Source organism: Oncorhynchus clarkii, chromosome 10 (assembly GCF_045791955.1).
Source record: "Oncorhynchus clarkii lewisi isolate Uvic-CL-2024 chromosome 10, UVic_Ocla_1.0, whole genome shotgun sequence".
Taxonomy (NCBI): domain Eukaryota; kingdom Metazoa; phylum Chordata; class Actinopteri; order Salmoniformes; family Salmonidae; genus Oncorhynchus; species Oncorhynchus clarkii.
The window spans coordinates 48,366,039-48,379,294 of NC_092156.1; the positions used below are offsets into that span (position 1 = coordinate 48,366,039).

At 43.3% G+C, this 13,256-nt stretch overlaps 1 protein-coding gene across 3 annotated transcripts in view; it reads left to right on the top strand.

Moving 5' to 3' along the window:
• The window catches only part of LOC139418692 (calcium/calmodulin-dependent protein kinase type II subunit alpha), a 74,775-nt gene that overhangs the window by 20,705 nt on the left and 40,814 nt on the right, over positions 1–13,256 (top strand). For all 3 annotated transcript variants that reach the window (XM_071168337.1, XM_071168336.1, XM_071168338.1), the window contains exons 3-6: positions 3,140–3,199; positions 8,138–8,192; positions 11,654–11,719; positions 12,704–12,776. In XM_071168337.1, coding sequence (XP_071024438.1) covers positions 3,140–3,199; positions 8,138–8,192; positions 11,654–11,719; positions 12,704–12,776 — 254 coding nt within the window. The remainder of the gene's footprint in view (positions 1–3,139; positions 3,200–8,137; positions 8,193–11,653; positions 11,720–12,703; positions 12,777–13,256) is intronic.

The following is a 13,256-nucleotide window of genomic DNA, read 5'->3' on the forward strand; positions in this document are numbered from 1 at the left end:
TAAGTTTTTATTTTCATTTGAAATGTGTATTTTTTATTGAATGTTTAAAACGTACAATGTACTTGCAGTGAAGCCGCTCAACAACTACATCACATTAGTCATCTGACAGACTCCCATTCAGAGTGACACACAGAAGCATCCAGGGTCAACGCCCTGCTCACTGGCACGTCGACAGATCCCTCACAAGGTCAAAAAACGGGGACCTAAACCAGTGATCCATCAGCCCCAAGCTCCCAACTGCCCCCCCAGTTGGGAGCACACACACACACACAGTTCCTCAAGAGCTGCCCCTCAACCATCCGAGACCCCCCCCCCCCCCCCCACAGCCTCAGAAAAAGAAAAAATCATAATAATTATAAAAAAATTTAAAAAAACATTATCCACCCCCAAGACACCCAACAAAATGAGCAAAAGAGAATAAAAGAGAAAGACAAAGGAAAACAGAAAACAACAATGCAAAAATCAGACTTCAAGGACAACTGAACATGTTTGAGTGCATGCACGGCACTATTTACCTGTGTGTGTGTCCGTGTATGTGCACATGTTGTGAATTTGAATGAGAGTGTGTGTAAATGCATGTGTACAAACACCTGCACGGCATCAGCCTCAGGCAAACCGGCATTAGCTGTAAAAACACTGCCCCTTAGTGTCATAGAAACTTACATGTTGTTATGTTTTATTTTGACTTAATTAAAAAGAAAACTTTTGTCTTTGACCGTCATTCTATCCCCCGCCCAGCAACTCCACTCCCACTTGTCTCCAATTCCACATCCCAACCCTCAGCTTCCCTCAGCACCTCCCACCTATCTCTGCTTGCCACCCTCTTCGGATTTCTACATTTCTACAGCTAATGCACAGTTGTCAACATCCTGGTCCTCAAATGAAACTGGTATACTTTCCTGTTTATGCTATTTTTATACCTCCACCAGTATAAAATCCTTTATATTGGGCAGACAGACCAGTTCCCTACCTCTTCCTGCTTCTTCCTGCCTCCGCCATTTTGGGGATTATGCTGTAATCAATTGGTTGTACTCTTGGATTGAGCAGACCTTCCCATACAATTCTGATAACTCCATGAAGGACATAACTCAACCATTCCAATGTACAATATAATTTAAAAACAAAATCCAATTTTCAAACATCTTTCCCATAAATACAGGTATTTTATCAACTAGCATATTTGAGTTCAGCCATAATATTTGTTCTCTTTTCAGGGGGGTAAAATTCGAAATAGTAGCCAGCTCTGCAAAGCTTGTTTGAAAAAGAGAGAAACTTTGAATAAAGTATAATTTTTCATTTGATCGAAAATGAGACATGGCAATCTGCACAAAGGCAAAAAGGCCGTTTTTAAACAATGGATGAGCGTTTCTTAAAAGTAAAAAGTAAAACTTTTGAATAAGTGAAGCTTTTAGAGAGGTTTAGTGTTTTCATATTTAATGATCTCAACCCACCCAAATCATTATATAGATAGGCACACTTAATTTTGTCTGGTTTAGCATCCCAGATAAAGCTAAATATTCTTTGCTCATATGATTTGAAAAACAAATCATCAGGAGTAGGCCGCGCCATAAGTAAGTGAGTAAACTGAGTTATGACTAATGAGATAATCAGGGCAATTCTTCCATAAATAGACAGGTATTTACCATGGTTTCAGGATCTTGTCTATTTTTACAAGTTTTCTATTGAAATTCATTGTGGAGAGCTCACCTCACCTTTTGTGATATGAATTCCAAGTTTGTCTACTTCACTGTCAGCCCATTTTATAGGTAAACTGCAGGGTAATGTGAAGTTGTACCTGTATCTTTTAAAGATCCAATACGTAATATTGTACACTCATCATGTAACGATCCTCTTCCTGTGAATGACTGGACCGAAGCGCAGCGTGAGACGTGTTCATGATATTTTATTAAAATCAGAACACTAGAACAAACAAATAATAAAGAGGAAAACAAACAGTTCTGTAAGGAAACCAACAATACAGAAAACAACTACCCACAAAACCCATGTGGGCAGGAGCTACCTAAGTATGGTTCCCAATCAGAGACAACGATAGACAGCTGTCCCTGATTGAGAACCATACCTGGCCAAAAACAAAGAAATACAAAAACATAGAAAAAAGAACATAGAATTCCCACCCTAGTCACACCCTGGCCTAACCAAAATAGAGAATAAAAGCCTCTCTATGGTCAGGGCGTGACATATCATGATTAGGTTTTTTGTCCAAAGAGTCCAGAAAAGTTATCTAGATCTTCAATGAGACATTGCAGGCATCTAGCTTGTGGACTTAATATAAAACTTGAGTCATTGGCATACATGGACACCTTTGTTTTTAAACTGTGTGTAAGTTGTCTATGCAAACCATTTTGAATTTTCAACACATTGATATTATACAAAGAAGAAGTGATGCAGTCAGTCTCTCTTCTACTTTTCGCCAAGAGAGACTGGCACGCATAGTATTCATATTAGCTCTCTGATTACAGTGAAGAGCAAGATGTGCTCCTCTGTTCTGGGCCAGCTGCAGTTTTTTCTAGGTCTTTTTGTTGCCGCATCTGACCACATGACCGAGCAATAATCAAGCTAAGATAAAACTAGAGCCTGCAGGACTTGCTTTGTGGAGTGCGGTGTCAAAAAAAAGCAGAGCATCTCTTTATCACGGACAGACCTCTCCCCATCTTTACAACCATTTAATCAATACGTTTTGACCATGACACTTTACAATCCAAGGTGACATCAAGTCATTTAGACTCCTCAACTTTCTCAACAGCCACATAATTCATTATCAGATTTTAGAGGTCTAGGATGATTTCAGAGTCAGAGTGTTGAATAGTCAGATGCACAGAGTTGCAGGTGTTATTGTAGTGTACGGCCAAAATCTTAGGCTTCGAGCTCCAATATGCAGGACTAAGTGAAACAAAATAATGAAAATTGGTGACATCTTAGCCATCTATCTGCAGATAACCACCTCCATAGACAGTCCATCATCAGGCCACAGAGCTGCTGCACCAGAGCCAGACCAGCTCTGGCCTGACAGTTCTGTACATTGTATTTGACATGGAAGCTGACAAAAGACCCATGTCTGGGAAAGAAACATACTGATCCTGCATTATGAACCTGTTTGTGTTTTTTTCCCCCGTTTCAGATCACCAGAAGCTGGACAGAGAGGCCAGGATCTGCCGATTGCTGAAGCACTCAAACATCGGTGAGTTCTTTCGTTTTGGAGGCTGGCTTCCTCATCCTATTCTCACTCTTTCAGTGTATCTCAGAAGCACTATGATCCATTCATATAATTTTTTTGTTATTCTGTCTCATTGATTGGCTGACTCCACAATATTTGTTTTCCAATGTGTTACATTATATACATTCTTTCACACTACCTAACATGAAGTAGTGCAGACTGGGACACTTAAAAAAGATACGTCACTAATCTTGGATCAGATTCTTTTGGCAGCATAGTAAACTTATAGTTCACTTTTGATTGCGTTGATGTAATCTGCCTCCATTGAGCAGAATCATGCGCCCAGTGAAAGTACGACAGCCATCCAGAGAGACAGACACCTAGCTGACTGTTATGGTTCTTGTGCGTACAGCCGGGGAACATCACTCTGTGGCACCGTCAGAGCCGGCTCAGGACCACAACGTGTAATTTACTGATTAACAGGCTGAGAAGCACTTTTCTACTTTTCCCAGACCCATAAGTGTTTAATAATGCATCCCACTCGCTGCCATGGACAGGATTGACTGTACAAGATCTGTCCTGGTACCCCAATGGTGGAATGAGGTTCCTCCTGATGCTAGGACAGCATAGTTCCTGCCCATCTCACCGAAAACGTCTGAAACCCTACCTCTTTAAAAAAAATAATCTTAAATAAGACATCTCAAGTTTTATCCACCCCCCATAAAAAAAAGCTTTCACTTCTATTTTTCTACTAGCACTGATTTTGCTGTTGCTACTTTATTGAGTAAAATTGTACTTACTATGACTGTGATATGTGGTTGTCTCACCTAGCTACTTTAAGATGAATACATTAATTGTAAGTTGCTCTGAATAAGAGTGTCTGCTAGATTACCGCATTGTAAATATAACTGCATTACTAATCTAAAGATGTTTTCAACCGTTTGAAGTGTGTGAGAGAGAGAGAGAGAGAGAGAGAGAGAGAGAGAGAGAGAGAGAGAGAGAGAGAGAGAGAGAGAGAGCACGACTTGACTGTACTGTACAGTATGTCGAACCCAGCCTCCGAGTGGTCAGAGAGAGACTCAATACGAGTGTGGCCTGTGGATGCCCTCGGATAAGGTTGTATGCTGTTTTGTGATCTGTCAGGGATAGAGGAGAGAGAGAGAGGGGGAAGCTGAAACATCCAGCCTTCTATCAACATAAAACTGAATTCCTACTGCTCCTAAACAGACAGACTGGGAGGAAAGGAATACATTATCTGCTGTCATCTCGCTGAAGATTTGCCCCTGTGGCCGTGTATGCATTTTATAGCCCTTGTGGGAAATTTGCCTGCACAGACTGCAGCTCAATAGAATAAAGATCATCAGCGTCAAGCTCTCCCCTGATAATGTAGTCAAGTTCCCGGGTTCTGTACAGTATAGGCTCTGACGTGAGCTAGCTGCCTTTTTCTGAATCAGCCGGATGCATTGAGACACACTGCCCTCATCCTGTGCTCTCTATCCCTGAGCCTAACCGACCATCACAGGCTATTAAAGAACTGGCCCACATCCAGCCTTTTTCATGTGCTCCTACGTCCACCATGCTGTTTGAGACGGTGCAGAGCAGCAGTGAAAACCTCCCAATAGACTTTGCAGCCTTCGGATTGACTCGTTTTGTTTATCGGCACATTCTTTACATGGCAGCCTTCCTCTGCCGAAACCGGGGGCGGTTATTCGTCCAAGAGCCAAAGTCCGCCCACATAGATCCAGGAGAGGAGAGAACCAACGTGTTGGATGAATTGGCTCTGATACTCATAATTCAGGCTCACCACGCCAAGGGCTAAGGGCCAGGTTTGGTACGTTTGGTTCTCAATAGAATAGGCCTGTGTTTTTTTTGTTGTTGTTAGTTGTGTGATTCCTGGGAATGGATTTTGTAGAAGACCCACTTTAAACCCATTACGACAGTGACACCCATATGGAGGTTTGGAGATATCCTAATGGCTCATGCTTATCATGCTTGGTGGATTGACAGCAGTCCCTACCTATACGAGGATGTTGCCACAAATGAAGGCATTGTGTTCTTGCTAGGGATAATTGGCGTATCAGCGTAGAGGCTCTCAAGCGTGTCATAAATCTTTCCTCAGTGTGTTGTCATATTGCTCTGTGGGAGAGACAAAGTACTTCAACCATCCCGTCCCTATTCAGCTAGAATTCCTTCTTGAATTGCGGTGGTAAATGCGGTCCCTTGACTTTGACGCCACGTAAAAACCATTTCAAATGACAACAAAAAAAAAAGTGACAAAGCATACCTTTTCTGTTTTGTTGAACTGTTAGTTAACACAAAGAAATATGTAAGTCTGTTGTACTGCAAAACATCTATTTATATGCATTGTAGAATCTACAGGGGGGCAGGAAAAATTGGCTTGTCCCACTGGATGTGTAGAGGTATAGTGAAATGTTTTTGGGGGATTTAGAGAAATCTATCTGTTATTTTGAATGCTAGACAGTTAACAAAAGTATTGCATATATTATATAGATCAATAGAAACAAGGGCTATTCAAATATAGAATGAATTATATCACTTTTGTGAAATATTTTTTACAGGACTGATGACCGTAGATTGTACCCAACATTTCTCATTGGTGTTACTACTTCTACTGATGGCATAATGTTATCATAACGGTCAAAAAAATATATATATAAAATGCCATGCCCAAATGCCACCGTAATTCAAGAGCGTCCCAAACACATCTATATTCAGATAGCCTAACAACAGCCTGGACAAGTGATTGGTAAAGGAAAGCTTCTTAAAGAGGCTGACATCAAAGATTCCCATCGAGAGCTCTCAGGAAATAACCCGTTTGGGACGACCTAGGCACAACCCCTAACAGAGGGAAGAGTGTTCTCTCTGCTGATATGGAAAGCCTTGCCAAGGGAACCAAAAGCAGACAGCGACAGGCCAAAAGCACCACCATCGGTAAGTAACACCAGATTGGCCTTTTCCTCTTGCCAAAACCCTCTTTGTGAACAAAACAGCAGTTCAGGGTCACAAGGCTATCAAAACCGATGAGGACATTTAGGATGTCACTACTTCCATAAAACGTTCCCTCTCCACACCTCTGTTAGGATTTCTGCACTTTTTTAGGAAATAAGACGTACTTTAAGTGTAGACAAAAACTACAAGCAAAACCCAGCAAAAGGAAGTGGGGGGGGGGGGGGTGTTGTTTTAGCAATGTTGACAGTGGCGAATGCAAATCAAAGTATTTTCAGGCAGCCTTTGAGCGGAATGAACTGAGATGGCTGTTTCAGGCTTATGTAATGGTGAGACTGTTGCTATGTATCCGGTGTTGGCAGGTGAAGGTATCTAAACTGCAGTCTTCCACTTTGTTCCCCTTTCTATCTCGGCACCCACACACAAGCGCACGCGTGTCCTCTCCCTCTCTCTCTCTCTCTCTCTCTCTCTCTCTCTCTCTGTCTCTCAGTGCGTACACGCCCACACACATGCACACAGAGCAGCACAACACTGCCTGCTGGGGGAGGGGAGGAGTGTGGTGGGTACTGGTGGGTAGACGAGAGAGAGAGAGATTCTCTCCATCGTGGAGACAACATATGGACAGCAACAGGACACCAGAAGCACTATCTAAGCTTGACTAAAGTCATTCATGAACAGTATGTACCACATCACTTCAGTCAGGCCTACCTATAATCAAAACCTAGATATTCTCAAAAAAAAAAGTATGTGAACACCTGCTCCTCAAACGTCTCGTTCCAAAATCATGGGCATTAGGGACTTGCAGGGACTTGCTTCCATTCAGCCACAAGAGCGTTAGCGATTAGGCCTGGCTCGCAGTCAGCATTCCAATTCATCCCAAGGGTGTTCGATGGGATTGAGGTCAAGGATCTGTCCAGGCCGGTCAACTTCTTCCACACCGATCTCGACAAACCATTTCTATATGGACCTTGCTTTGTGCACAGGGCATTGTCTTGCTGAAACAGGAAAGGGCCTTCCCCAAGTTGGAAGCACAGGGTCATCTAGAAGGTCATTGTATGCTATAGCGTTAAGATTTCCCTACACTGGAACTAAGGTGCCAAGCCCGTACCATGAAAAACAGCCCCAGACCATTATTCCTCCTCCACCAAACTTTGCAGCTGGCAGTATGCATTCAGGCAGGTACTGTACCATTCTCCTGGCATCCGGCAAACCCAGAATCGTCCGTCTGACTGCCAGATGGTGAAGCGTGATTCATCCCTCCAGAGAACCCATTTCCACTGCTCCAGAGTCCAATAGTGGCGAGCTTTATACCACTTTAGCCAATGCTTGCCATTACGCATAGTGATCTTTGGCTTGTGTCTGGCTGCTTGGACATGGAAACCCATTTCATGAAACTCCAGACGAACAGTTATTGTGCTGACGTTGCTTCCGGAGGCCGTTTGGAACTCGGTGAGTAAAGCAACCCGAGGACATACGGTTTTTATGCGCTACGAGCTTCAGCACTCGACGTTCCTATTCTGTGAGCTTGTATGGCCTACCACTTTGCGGTTGAGCCGTTGTTGCTCCTAGATGTTTCCACTTAACAATAACAGCACTTACAGTTGACCGGGCCAGCTCTAGCAGGGCAGAACTTTGACAAACTGACTTGTTGGAAAGGTGGCATCCTATGACGGTGCCACATTGAAAGTCACTGAGCTCTTCAGTAAGGCCATTCTACTGCCATTCTACTTGCATTGCTGTGTGCTAGATTTTATACACCTGTCAGCAATGGGTATTGCTGAAATAGCAGAATCCACAAATTTGAAGGGGTGCCAACATGCCATATAGTGTATTTTGGGGAATGTAAGACACTGATTTGACATATGCAGTGGACTGGGTGATTGAGATGTGTGATTTAGACGTTTGAAGGTTATTGACTATGCATTCTATGTGTGAAATATTTGCGCTTTCAAATTCTGCATAGGTTTACTTATTTTCTCTCTTTTCTCCGTCCAGTGCGTCTCCATGACAGCATCTCAGAGGAGGGGCATCACTACCTGATCTTTGACCTGTGAGTAATGCACTGCTGTGAATTTATCGACTGCGTCATTCCGTCTGCTCTCACGCACACAGTGGGGATGATTGACACGAACGACGCAGCGTTTTTTCTAGTTTGGGTGGTAGCTTGATGTGAGTCTTGATGTGTCTCCTGCACACACTTATCAGAGCAGCCCGTATAAGACTGAACCACAGTGAATCACTATCTACCATTAATGCAAGGAGAGGTCCTGAATTCAAATAGCTCCTTTGTAAGCTCTACAGTACAGGCTGTGGTTTGGATCGAACTGCTAATTATGGCTAAAAAGCTACGTAGTGTTGAGTGTACTCCGTTTGAGTGCACCGTAATAGTTCTATAAAAGTCTATATTATAAGCTTTTTAAACACTCAAATGATGTAATACCTTTCAACGCCTCTCAAAGAACTGTTGATTTCAGTCTGCAAAACAGTAATTACAGTCCCTTGGAGGCGTTGAATGCTTTTCATTACATAAACTGGACATTGTAGCATTGGTAAAGTCTTACGCCATTGTAACTTCGAGAACTCTTCTTGCATCTGTTATGAGGTGTCTTCGTTTACCTGCCTCTTCCCTGTTAATGTCTCTGAATGAAAAACAGCTTTGTAAGTGTGAGAAAGTGTGCAGCAGGACAAAGTGTTGCATGAGACGATCTTGGTGACAATGCAAGGTATTCTTAACTGGTTTGAAACAGCTGGGTATTGTCAAGGAGCAGTCGCATGAGCACAACTCCATACAATATGTTCTCTTTGATTATTGTGCCCTATCGTTTGCTATAAGGCCCAGTGCAGCCCCCCTGTGTTTTATATATATTTCCACACTATGAGGTTGGAATAATACTGTGAAATTGTGAAAATGATGATAATGCCCTTGTTAGTGTAAGAGCTGTTTGAATTTCAGCCTGTCGTGGTGGGATGGAGTTTTGGTCTGCCTGGTGGCATCACCATGCTGTGAATTTGTTAATAGACCAATAAGAAAGAGTTCCAAACCTCTCTGCCAATAACAGCTAGTTTTCAGTTTCCCTCTCCCGACTCAGTCCACTCCCAGACAGTCCTAGCAAAATTCTTCCTTGAGAAATTGGTCTTGCTAAGAATCTATTTTTGTTTCTTTTTGACCATTTGACCACAGTAAAATACTTAAGTGTTACCCAGAAATGATTTGATACGGACATAAAAATGGCTGAATTGAGCCTTTAATTCTGTGAGATCAGCCACAGATACATAGGGAAAGTTTCGAAAGGACACAAATGAGAGACTAGGAAAATACAAACTAAATGACCTTGGATAGTCTTTAAAGCTGACACATTTTGGAGCAAACTGCTTTGTCAGAGCCCAATCACTTTGTACTAGCAGGTTCATAAAATAGGCCCACAAATACAGTGCATTCGGAAAGTAGTCAGTATTCACCTTTTCCACATTTTGTTACATTGCAGCCTTATTCTAAAATGGATTAAATAAAAATGTTTCCTCATCAATCTAAAACTCAATGCCCCATAATGACAAAGCGAAAACAGGTTTTTATGTAAATGCCTTATTTACATAAGTATTCAGATCCTTTGCTATGAGACTCGAAATTGAGCTCAGGTGCATCCTGTTTCCATTGATCATCCTTGAGACGCTTCTACAACCTGATTGGAGTCTACCTGTGGTCAATTCAATTGATTGGACATGATTTGGAATGGCACACACCTGTCCCACATTTGATAGAGCATGTCAGAGCTAAAACCGAGCCATGAGGTCGAAGGAACTGTCCTATGAGCGCCGAGACAGGATTGTGTCGAGGCACAGATCTGGGGAAGAGTACCAAAACATTTCTGCAGCATTGAAGGTTCGCAAGAACAAAGTGGCCTCCATCGATACTTACATGGAAGAAGTTTGGAACCACCAAGACTCTTCCTATAGATGGCCTCCCAGCCAAACTGAACAATCGGGGAAGAAGGGCCTTGGTCAGAGAGGTGACCAAGAACCCGATGGTCACTCTGACAGAGCTACAGAGTTCCTCTGTGGAGATGGGAGAAACTTCCAGAAGGACCACCATCTGCTCAGCACTCCACCAATCAGGCCTTTATGGTAGAGAGGCCAGACGGAAGCCACTCCTCAGTAAAAGGCACATGACAGCCCTCTTGGAGTTTGCCAAAAGGCACCTAAACGACTCTCAGATCATGAGAAACAAGATTATCTGGTCTGATGAAACCAAGATTGAACTCTTTGGCCTGAATGCCAAGCGTCATGTCTGGAGGAAACCTGGCACCATCCCTACGGTGAAGCATGGTGGTGGCAGCATCATGCTGTGGGGATGTTTTACAGTGGCAGAGACTGGGAGACAAGTCAGGATCTAGGGACAGATGAACAGAGCAAAGTACAGAGATATTTGTGATGAAAACCTGCTCCAGATCACTCAGGACCTCAGACTTGGGCGAAGGTTCATCTTCCAACAGGACAAAGACCCTAGGCACACAGCCAAGACAACGCAGGAGTGGCGTTGAGGCAAGTCTCTGAATGTCCTTGAGTGGGCCAGCCGGAGCCCGGACTTGAACCGTATCAAACATCTCTGGAGAGACCTGAAAATAGCAGCGACGCTCCCCATCCAATCTGACAGAGCTTGAGAGGATCTGCAGAGAAGAATGGGAGAAACTCCCCAAATACAGGTGTGCCAAGCTTGTAGCCTCATACCGAAGAAGCCTCGACGCTGTAATCGCTGCCAAAGGTGCTGCACCAAAGTACTAAGTAAAAGGTCTGAATACTTATGTAAATGTGAAATGTCAGGTTTTTTTGTTTTATACATTTGCAAAAAAAAATCTAAAAACCTGTTTTTGCTTCGTCATCGTATGTAGACTGATGAGAAACATTTAAAAAAAATCTATTTTAGCTGTAACGAATACTTTCCGAATGTACTTTATCTGACTCACCAACACCACAGGAACCAGCTCCCAAGTGCAACATTTCTCCCATGCAGCAGCAAGACAGGCAGGGTCCTCTGCTCTGGAATCCACTCTTTTAGTGGAGCCTGTCTGATAGATGGATGGTCTCACACCCACCTATTAAATGGGAGCATGGACTTCATCATACTGACAAATTGACAAGGCAATTTTCCCACACTTTCCCACACTGAAGGCTGCTTTGATCTTTGAAATGTCAGCACCCACGCCCTTGCACTCATTGCAATACATTACACACTGGTATGTGTTGCCCTAAGCCCTGAGAATGCATATTTTAAAGGATTCATACTCTCATAGTCTATACTTTGCAACAGAGAGACAACGGCGTGAGTTTTGTCAATGATTTTCCTTTTCTCACATCAGAAATGTACCATTGAGGTGCCTGTTAGGTTCCATGTCAACATGTCTTAGTGGCTGATATGAAGGGTACAGGGAAGGGTGTTTTTCTCTCACATTGGCTCCATGCTCCAGTCCACCTGCATCCTTGAAACCGGCGGCCTCACAATCCTCTCTTCCTCAGAGTGACAGGCGGGGAGCTCTTTGAAGACATTGTTGCTCGAGAGTACTACAGCGAGGCCGACGCCAGGTCAGTGAAACCACCTCACAGAGCGACTAGGGTTAAGTGCCTTGCTCAAAGGAACAGTCCGATTTTTCACCTAGCCGGATCAGGGATTCAAACCAGGGACCTTTCGGGTGGCTACCTGCCACCCACCGCATATACCCAAGCACAGACGCACACAGCATACATCAAAACACAGACACGTGAGAATCGCAATGTAGACATTTCAACGTGATAATTTGAGCCGTAAAATGTATTAAATTAGGTGGATTATACAGAGGTCACCGCACTCCCAATCCAGAGAGATTAGAGAGGACCTAATGGCATAGATATAGAACCCTGACATATATTGTCTAAAGGCTATACAATCCCAGGCTATACAACCCTTTTTTGTGATGTAGTCAGTCAGAGGCCTTTCTTTTTTTCCCCTTTAATTATTGGAGTGTTCATTTGGATTGAACAGCTTTACCTGCATAAGCCCCTTCACGGATAGAGCATTTCCCCACTTCACCTAGCCAATGAAAGCAACTGACTGGGCCATTGATTTGCAGTGACAAAGCGACAGGGCTACAAAACAAATGAATGAATAGAATCAAATGGAAACAGATGGCTGTGGAGGTGTAGGAGTGACCTCCAATCAATGTACACGTTTCGCTCCGGGCGTAGTGTATCAGTCTCTCTCTCTCTGCGGACCGGGCTCTCGCTAATCCACTGCTTGATTGACAGCTGAGTGTAGTGGCTAATTAGCCTCCCACTGACAACCAGCCCAACATGAAGAAATTCATCAGACAGATTTTGGCCCATACTACTGTGTTGATCGACAGCTTTAGGAAAATGAATGGCCAAATCTAACGCCTCGGTGTGTCTTTGTAGGTGCAGAGACCTACCTCCCCCCAAAATGATGTGTGGATTAATGCTGAAGCAAAGCCCATTTTCAAGAGCACTCAATTTAATGCCGCCGAACTCCCAGCCCACTCAGTCGTTCTGTTTTCTCTCTCTCTCGTTTCATAGCCATTGTATTCAGCAGATTCTGGAGGCAGTGCTTCATTGTCATCAGATGGGAGTCGTTCACAGAGACCTCAAGGTAAGATTTAATAAGGAATCAATGAAAAGACACAGACGATATTCGGCACAGTCCCCGACTGTTTATCCACTGCAATACACTCACTTTGATGACATTGTTGCCATTTGCATTTAAAGAAAAAATACCAAGAATCTTTAGATGATATATTTGTTTGTTATTTAAATTCATTGAAATACATTTCAACCGTGCGTTTTAGAACCGTGCGATTAGAACCTTTGTGTTCCTGCTGAATGGTTCTGTGAGGACCACCTCTGTGAAATGGGACATAATTGCACTGTGGTTACAGTGGAGAGGGAGCGTGGGGATGAGATGGGATGTTAGCAAATCTGTTTCCAGCCATCACCCCCCCCACGCTGTTCTCACAAAGAGGTCTGACGGGAAGAAGAGGAGGAGGAGGAGGAGGAAGAGGGATAACTAGTCATAAAACATACAGTTGAGTCAGCAGCATATGGGACAATAATAAACTTTGTCAATACCTCT